Raw genomic sequence first — 9,751 nt, forward strand, 5'->3', positions numbered from 1 at the left:
CTGAGGGCTTGTGCCCCTTTTCTAATCGCTTTGTCAATGCCCCCTTCCCTGGAAAGGGGTCCCAGCTGCTTGGCTTCCCTACCCTCTGATTCCAGGCTGCTGGCCCCGTTATGCCAGCATCAGAGCAGCCAGGTGACAATGTGCTTACCTGGACAAGGACTGAAATTTTTTTGCATATCTTGCAGCTCACTCGGGGATAGGGATTGGGTGGTTACCATCTCATTTATGGGTTCTGCCTCTTCCTCCTCCTGTTCTCGTAATGGCCCTGGTTCATCTTCATCCCTTACTAAATGAGTTGATTTTCTTGTGTATAGGGGCGACTGATACCGGTTGGTTCTCTGGTTCAGCCACAGTGCCTGTCACAGGCGTTTGAGCAGCTGCCATGTCTGTCGCTGAGGTTTGAGTGACACAGCACTATACCAGCTACTAGGAGGAAAATTAACTCTATCCCAGCCGAAACCAGGACAATAAGAAAAGAGGAAGAAAGGCTATTTAACTAATCAATGTATTTGGCAATCTGCCAGCTCTTAGAAAGACAAGTCGTTAAATTGTTTATGTCCCTAAAATCTCCTCACTTAGTCTGTGGTCGAAGAGTAGTAGTTGATTCAGTTTGCTGACTGGCCTGCCTTCAGTGATCTGGAACATAATCTCAGCTTCCAAACTTTGCATTTTTTCCAGAGGAGTAACATAAATTTTTAAGCTAGAATTCCTTTTGACTTATGAAATAATACATCTTTTATGTTTCCTTTTTCTAAAGAATGTTAAAAAATATATATATCTTTTCATCTCACTTAAAGTAATTTTTTTTCACCGTCAAGGGTTAGTATTAAAATACTAATTCAGTTCATAGTCTGTGTGACCTGGTCATAAGTTAGTATTCCATGTAACCTTAGAGGTCTCATACATCACTGATAAAGTGGGGAAGTTTCTTCAGTGGTCGCAATCTACTTTTCAGTTTCTTCGCGCTAGCCAAATTCTTACTGCCAAGTAGCATACACAAACTTTTCTCAGTAAGAAAATTACGACTTTGTATAGACTTTAAGGGTATACCTAAGCCTAGATTTTTAGTTCTCATATAATTATTACTAAAATCACCACCTTCTTCTCCTTAATGTTCTAATAAAGTTCTATACTGTCTGTAAGAGCTTGAAAGAAGCAAGCAGTCAATTTTAAGATTATATATGAACTTTTACTAAAATGGGTATGTACCATAGGATTTTACTTTGAATAAAGCATTTCCTGATGTCATTTCAATGAAAGGCAGAGGAAGTTATCTGTACAGCCAAAACCAAGGTATGAAGACATTGTTAGACAATGTTCCTCACCTGAACTGAAAAAAAAATCCTTTTAATAATCCTTGAGTTAATGGTGGTCTTTCTTTTTGAAATATAGATTGATATTTGTGCAGAAGAGCTGGGGAATAATGTGAGGCCAGCTGCAATTTTATTAGGTGACATAAACGCCGTGACTAAGCAGGTAATGTAATGTCAGGTGTCCTCCTGTTTTGACCTCAATTTCCTTTGATTTATATAAAGTAAGTTACCAGTTAAAAAAGGAAAAAAAAAACCTGTTCAAGGAAAACCATTTTTCAGGCAATGTACTCATGCTGTGCATCCAGTCTATTCCCAAATGAAATGTTAAAGATTCTGATTAGTGTTACATCCCAGTGATTGTGCTGGGATCTTTCTTGATAACGTTATTCTTGATGCTTCTGATGTTTTTTTTAAATATGTTGAAAGAAATCTCTGCAACATTTCAATGTTTTTCCAGCTCTTAGAAGAATTCAGCAAAAGACCATTGAAATATCCTTCTAATTCAGAGTGGTGGAAGAGGCTAAGAGAGAAAATAAAGAACAATGAGGAAAGATCAAAGGTAGTGTTATATTAAAGAAAAGAGGAGGTTTCTCTCCTTAACAGGTACTGATGCATAATCAGTTTTGTCACTGATCTATATCCAAGCTTCTCAATGACTTCTGACAGTCAAGTCACCCAGACTTTGAAAAGCTACACCATTCTGGTACAGACTTACTCTTGTCAGGCTTATGAACTGTAAGTTAAATCTTAATACTTAACTGTAAGTTAAGTATTCTAGGTTTTGTATAAATTCAAACTGTGTGGAAGTCATTGAACTTTGGGATTGGGTTCTTAAAAGCCAGTAGTAGACGACCACAGCTAGAGCTGCTGTATTATTGGCAGCAACTTCTAAGCAATGGGCAGGTACTCCAAGTACCTCCAAGTACTCCAAGTGGAAGCTAGCTTACATGAAGATGCATTCTTAGTTTTCTTCTGTAATTGTGCTGTTTAGCAATGCTGGTGGAAGTATAATCTATGTTAAAAGCAGGTAGCTATTAAGGCCAAAAGACCACACATGCTTGGCATATGCCTAACTTTATGCAATTTATATTCTGCAAGTTCAGATGCATGTTTCCGAGATTGGGATCTAAAATAAATTAATTCTAGCAGATCACTCTTTTGAACTGCCTCCCAGCACACAGATGACAGCTCACTTAGGGTTATCAATAGTCAAACCTGCGTGCAGAAAAATTTCACGTGCCTCTCAAGTTAACTGAGTTTTAATAGCTTCCTGTTAATGGTAGGCCATCCATGGGTTGCTGAGCTGAGTGAGCCTCTGATAAATACATTGTGTCACCAGGATAGATACAGAAGGAGTGACCTTGATGTAGTGCATGGAAGACCAAATACTTCAGCCTTGCCTAGTAAAGTGCATTTTTATTTCCATTGTTATTATTTACATGTCTCAGTTCTGCACCGTATTATAAATTCTATGCATAGGAGTTACTAATGTCTTTTATTTTTAAGGGATTAGCATTACAGAAATCCCTGCCTATGAATTATTACACAGTCTTTCATCACATCAGAGAACTGATACCCAAGGACTGCATCTTAGTAAGTGAGGGAGCAAACACCATGGACATTGGACGAACTATGCTTCCAAATTACCATCCCCGTCAAAGGTGTGGTATTTTTTGTTGTACTGACTCAACAGGCTAGATCTATGTATAAATATTTTCATTTAGCTGAGAAGTATGATGGTCCAGAATTTTTGTAATCCTTTTTAAAGTTTCTAAATAAAAAAGAAAAGTTTAGTATGTTGAGAGAGAGGTTAAGGGAAGTTTTCCCCTCACACACTGATGACCTGTCATAGATTTTAACAGTTCTCTGCGACTTGTCTGTGTGCTCTGCAGAAAAATGGTGATAGTTTCTCACTCTTTTGTAGAAAGTGAGTGAGAAGCAGCATGTTGAATTCCCTGATGTAGATGTTTATTTCTGTGCTCAGTCTATGATAAATACTGATTTAAAATAAAAGCAATCGTTGGGATTCTCATGTTGAAAAGAATTCATACGAAGAGTTTTTCTTTGAAACACACTTAAAACCAGGGAAAACTTAAGAAGAATCAACTCATTTTGAAAACTGGATTATATATTGGGCACACTTTCATGTAAACCTGCGTGCCTAAAATGTAGGCACTCAAATTTGGAAGTGTTGGTATGTCACTTTATATTAAAACTAGACTACACGTTTAAGTAGGAATAAAGTGCTGTTTCTTGAATGGGGGGGGAAGTTAATTCTGTCTGGTGAGGTGATACTCTGATCTGACTGTGAAGCTTGTGCCTTCTTGTGAAAGTGGCACTAAAGTCCTGAATGAACCTAAATACTTCTTTGTAAACAAAAAACAACCAAACAAACAAAAAACCCTACTTCCAGTAAAGTTGGGGGAAGAGTTTGCATTTTTTTCCCCCTTAAATAAAATAAGGGCACAGTAATGTTAATGATTGTCTTTGCAGATTGCATTGTGCATATCTGAAAGCAGATTTGAAAAGTGAACCCTAGAATGATCTAGTTCTTTATTATATTCAGTCAAATATTTGATAAGACTGCAAATGTTTTAAGTGACATAAACATACTGGGACTCTAATTAAAATTAAGAACTCTCATACACTAGTTGTACTACAATAAAGAACTATTCTTGTATGCTTTTAGCTTGCATAGTCACAATATTTCAAAAACATTCAATTACTGTAGAGATAGGCAGACTACATGAAATCTTTCTATATTTAATGCCTTGAAAATGTAACTAGAAGCCATCGGTTAAATACTGCTGTTCAAATTTTAGTCTTCTGTTCAACTTTTGAAATCAAATTGAAAGCTGTAATTAAGTTAGATCGTTTCAGTCAGAAGCACATAATGGATACAAAAGTACATAAAGAACTAGATTATTCTAGGGCTAACTTTTCAAATTTGCTTTCAGATACGCTGTTTCATAAACAATTGGTATAAAGAGATACATCTGGTGTTATGAAACAGTATTTGAATAGTATATGGCAAATTATTAAAAGTAAAGATAAGTCACCATGGATTAACTTAAAAGTTTGAGTAGAAATAAAGGGATAGTAATTCTGTATTCTCCCCTTTAGACTTGATGCAGGTACTTTTGGAACGATGGGAGTCGGACTGGCTTTTGCTATAGCAGCTGCAATGGTAGCTAAAGACCAAACACCTGAAAAGCGAGTCGTCTGTGTAGAGGGAGACAGCGCTTTCGGATTTTCTGGGATGGAGGTGGAGACTATTTGTAGGTAACTGGTTTTTGCTCAAGAAGACCCTCTTCGTGTATTGCCAGGATCAATTTAACTAGAAGGCCAAGGATGCTGCTGTTAGATGGCATACTCTTAAAAGCACATGAAAACAAGCCAAAAAATATACATGGTCATTTTTACGCTGTTGTGACATAATGTGTTACCGGTGGTGAGTAGATCATGTTTCAGGTGGAAGTTTGTTGTTTTTTTTTTTAATTTATTTTGCTTTTAAGGAAAAGTAACACTTTTAACACCTTACAGAAAGGTGCAAGTATTTCAGAATTCTTCCAAATGCATCTTTTTGTAGGTACAACTTGCCAATCCTGATTATTGTAGTAAACAACAATGGGATTTACACTGGTTTGGATGCAGATGCCTGGAAGGAGATGTTAAAGTTTGGAGATCCTGCTACATGGTGAGCATCTTCAAAGTATGTTCTGTTAATTAAGGAAGAAGTGACCAAAATGGTCATTCTCTTCACTTTTAATGCTTTGTGATCCAGATTGATAATTTTCATAAAGTGAACTTAGTCTTAGGCTAAGTTCATGTAAGTAAGAACCAGTTACCAAAAGCAAGCAACCAGCCTAATTCCAGACTATTGTTTACACAACAGTGCAGCAGAGAGATGACTCTATTAGTTGTCTCAGGTTCCTGCAGCAGTTCAGGCCACACAGTGCGGAGTTCATAGTGGGCTAACCTCCAAAATCATGATAATCTCCAAAATTACCTGAGACTTGTGTTCTGAGTTTACACCGGGCTTCTGCTACCCTATAAACATAGCTTAAGCGGTATAGGAAACACAGTTCTTCCAGCCCAAAAGAATTCATCAGGCCAGCACAATAATCATCTTACACTTTAAAATCAGTGCTGAAGTAATTGGTCCGTCTGGCAATTCTTCCCTGTCATTAATCAGAGGTTTTCCTTCTCATTACAGTGTACCTCCTGTTTCTCTCCTGCCAAATTCACACTATGAGGAAATTATGTCTGCCTTTGGAGGTAAAGGATACTTTGTTAAAACACCAGAAGAATTGCAGAACGCCCTGAAAGCAAGTGTCACTGACAAGCAAACACCTTCTCTTATAAATGTAATGATTGATCCACAGTCTGAGAGGAAGAAACAGGTACATATATGTTTTCCTTTCTTTTTCTGCAAGCTTCATGTGGGCAAGCCTCTGAAATCCTCAGGAAGTATCAGTTAAACTGCAGAGAAGGCAGAGATAGTTGCAAGGCAGAAAGATTGTCTTTAGATTTGGTAGATAGGAGAATGGATGCTTTTACACTGTGCCATCTGCTTTCCTTGGTTTGGGTTTTTTTTTTATTTTTTTCTGTTGGCTATTATTAATGCATAGTGTCTTTAATGACTGTTCCCAGAATTTATGATTGTTCCTTTCCATTCCTGACAAAACAAGATGAAACGTTTTTAAGCAGTCTTTATTTCCTGTGGATTCCCTCTGGTACTTAATAAATATTTGCATCCTGTTCCTCTTACTATTTGTCCATTCTGATATGTTTTTTATTCTGGTGGTTTTTTTGCTTCCAGGAATTTCCCTGGCTGACTCGTTCTAACCTGTAGCAGATGATGAAGATAATGGTGGTGCAAGGCAGTGCATTAAGCAAAACTGAATTGGTTTCCAGAAGTGGAACTGGTACAACTCTCTTTTACATAAGCATTGGAACAAAGTGGGATTTTAGAACTGCTATTAGAGGAATCTTTAAATGCTGAAATTAAGTGATTGTAAAATGAACAAGACATATGAATGTATACCAGGCCTTCTAGCAGATTGTACAGAAACACTGATGATAAAATTGCATGCTTTTTCTTTTACTCAGTCATACCCATCAAGATTTGTGAATTAAAATCTTGGATGTTCTGGATAAAGGGAGTAAGCTGAGGCTTTTATACTGACAGAAACATAGAAGTCTTTGGCAGTCTGCAATTATAGTAACTTCATTTTTAACCGACCACCAGCATGCTACTTGTTGGAGACTTTGTCCTGTAAGGACCGAAACAAAGCATCTTGTTGTGAAGAAGTGCTGATTTGCCTCATTATGCATTGAAGCCCATTGGGTTGATAGTCACTTCATAATTTTACAGGTTGCCTTTTCAGCTTCTACTGCATGTAGAAGTAGTGTATTAAAAATGCAGATTTACTCAAGGGCTGAGTTTGTCTATTGCATTTGGTTTTGTTAACTGGGACTTACGGTGCTTGCAGGAAAAACAAAATCTTAGATTTTGTTTGAAGCTTTGCTCTTTGCAAAGGCATATCATCCCTGTAGGCTGAAAACAGGACTGGATTTATTAGTGAGATTTCCAGGATTAATAGATCATAGATCTTTCTAATCGGAAGCATTTAAAAAAAAAAAAAAAAAAAAAAGGAACAAAAAAAGACCAAAACAAAAAAAAACCCTCACCAGAACAAACAAACAAAAAGTGTTAGGCTGGAGCTTAATGTTCAGTCAGCTCACACTGACAGTGATGCAGAACTAACATTTAAAGCAGGTAATTGGCCTACCTGAGGTTCTGTCTACTGTGTTTTCATCTGTTGTTGCATTTGACAATCTGACTGACTTCAAAAATGAAGTAGTTCTTTCTCTGTGCTTCTGTCATGGCCTACAGCAACTACTATTCAGTGTACTACTAAGCAGGTTACTTTATATTTACGTCTGTTCTTAAATGCACTGGGAGCTTCTCTGTTGTTACATATGTAAAAGGGAAGATTCTGGCTCTGATTTGGGTTTTGGTTGCTTTATTGTCTATTATTCCATTGACATTAAGTTTTAGTTAACTAGTGGAAGACACTTGGATGACCCAAGAAAGAGGCTGGCAGGGGATCCTGGCCTACAGTTAGGTTTGTTGCAAAAAGCTTGACTTACTAGTTCTTGCACTTCAGTCTGGGTCTGGCACGAGGCCATGGGTTACTGTTAGGCAGAGGAATGTCTCGGCACACTCGTGCAGAAAGATAGTATCTGACATGAGCAAGAGTACCACAGTCTGACTAGAGGTACCACTTCTTGTTACGTGTGTGGGAATAGCCACCTGGCACTATGAATGCTTGAGTCCAGAAAGGTAACATCCTTAGGATGGCTAAGAAGTGCAAAAAGGTAAAAACTGCAGAATGGATACGATTCATGAATGAGTGTAAGGCTGCTGAGACGTCAGAGTTGCTGTGTTCTCTGGGGTACTCTGCAAGGAATGTGGAACAACATTGGGTCTTGTCGCCAATTCTGTTTCGTTCTTATTTTTAACTCTCAAAAATTGGTTTTAGTATGTTGAGTGATTAAACACAATACCTTATGATGATGTAAAATATCTGTAAGAGTTAATGCTGGGACTGATCACAGGGGTAATCATTTGCACTAGATAAGCAAATGCAGAAATTCTTGTTTTATATTTGAAAATTAATAAAAAGTGATTTTCATACTGTTTCTCCTTTAATGAGAGTATTTGATTTATGTCAGCATTTTGTGTCAGCTGCTGGAGATCAGCTTACGTTGGATTTTTAGAAAAGCTGTCGAATAACCACAATAACATGCACAATTCATTTTAATAAGTCAAGACGTCTGGAAAATGGAAAGCAAAGAATTTGAAAGTGTGGGGAGGCGGTAACATAATTGATAACATCAGTTTGGATTTCACTGAGCTTTTAAGAAGCTCAGAAAAGAATTAACACTGCATTTCTTATAGCTTTAAACTAGACTAATACATGATATAATAGAAATTGTTAGGTTGTAATGATTAGGTTTTTTGAGATGAGAGAGTATGCCATTTCCTTATAAAACCAAGGAGAGCAAAATCTGTACTACTTTGTTTATATAGCTTACCTGCTTGATACTATGTTTTACACCATGGAGTTGCATCTAAGACGAGTGTTAAGCAGATGAAACTATATGAAAGAAAACAGTTTCAGAGATGAGACAGAAACAAGGTATCTCTGAAATGTCCTAATTGTATTAAAAGGACCAAAAAATTACAGATGTCATAAGTCTGGGGAATGCTAACCTATGTGGCTTTAGCCAACTCGAAATTTTTCCTCAAGGCGAGAGCACAGAATGAAAGGTATCGAACAGACTCAAGACACCAAACTCAAGAGGAAGAAAATGTCTGGGCCTCAGCTGAGGGAAGATGCTGTGGAAGAGGTACTGAGTGTAATTTACTGAGACATACCAGGAGAAGTTAGTGTTTAAAGAAGGCACAGTTCTGAGTGTTTTTCTTATCATGGCTCTCAGGTAAATAAAGAAAATTTGAAATTTTGCTGTACCTGTTGTGGGTGACCTCCATCAATCCTTAGTCTAGTTCCTGTGAAAACTTTTCTTACAGGGGCCTGCTCAGTTCATGTGGTTGGGAAACCCAGAAGTTCAGGCCGGCAGCACTTGTCCTCTTCCAAGGGAGGACACCAGCATGCATGAAAGGGTTTGGGAACCTGGGACCAACAAGTGGTACAGGAAAAGTATAAGATGTCCAAAACCCAGCAGGTAATTTAACTATGGGGCTGCAGGTGAAACCATCAGCAGCCACAACAAAATCGCCAGGTATAAGGAATAAGAAGTAAGGTTTGTTACTGTCTCAGCACCTCACAAGATAGTTTAAGGTGTTGAGTATGTGTTCATGCAGCCTTTTGGTATGCTCAGCTTGCTAACAGGTTTAGTTTGCATATATATTTTATATTTTAATAATTATGTTTCATCTTTAGTATGCAATGAATTCTGTAGGCTGTCTGCCTTGTGAACATTTGGGTATATGTCATGTATGCTTGCCTTCAATTGTTACGGCCATATAGCATATATCCGCTTCGAGGAATCAGATGTATACTTGGTCTGGCTAGATTTGATTTTAAGCACGCATGCAAAATCCCAAGTACACTTAAAACAAGCAGCAATGGATCTTCAGGCCTGCCGCTCCGTACCCGAGAAACTAGCACACACTGGCTGTAAGCTGTAGTAAAAGTCCTGTTGAGAATTGTGAGTGACTTCTGCCCTGACTACTTTGTTCCTTTATAGGCTGGAATCAAAATCCCCATTGCAGCTCTTTATGCTATTTAAAGAGCTTGATGGCTGTGCTTAGCAGAGAAAAGAGTGCTTGGCACTCCCCTACTTAGTGATATTCTGAGGTCAGACCAGGTATCAGAGCTGATCATCTTTATGACATACAGGCAACG

The 9,751-nt window shown here is 37.9% G+C and overlaps 1 protein-coding gene across 1 annotated transcript in view; it reads left to right on the forward strand.

Moving 5' to 3' along the window:
* Positions 1 to 7,048, forward strand: part of HACL1 (2-hydroxyacyl-CoA lyase 1) — a 27,289-nt gene extending 20,241 nt beyond the window's left edge. The window contains 7 exon segments of the mRNA XM_009325742.1: positions 1,393 to 1,476; positions 1,771 to 1,872; positions 2,820 to 2,974; positions 4,437 to 4,595; positions 4,903 to 5,010; positions 5,530 to 5,716; positions 6,136 to 7,048. Of these exon segments, the coding sequence (XP_009324017.1) occupies positions 1,393 to 1,476; positions 1,771 to 1,872; positions 2,820 to 2,974; positions 4,437 to 4,595; positions 4,903 to 5,010; positions 5,530 to 5,716; positions 6,136 to 6,168 (828 nt within the window). The 3' untranslated portion in view covers positions 6,169 to 7,048.
* Positions 7,049 to 9,751: the final 2,703 nt, after the last annotated feature.

Source organism: Pygoscelis adeliae, unplaced genomic scaffold (genome assembly GCF_000699105.1).
Source record: "Pygoscelis adeliae isolate BGI_AS28 unplaced genomic scaffold, ASM69910v1 Scaffold226, whole genome shotgun sequence".
NCBI classification, from domain to species: domain Eukaryota; kingdom Metazoa; phylum Chordata; class Aves; order Sphenisciformes; family Spheniscidae; genus Pygoscelis; species Pygoscelis adeliae.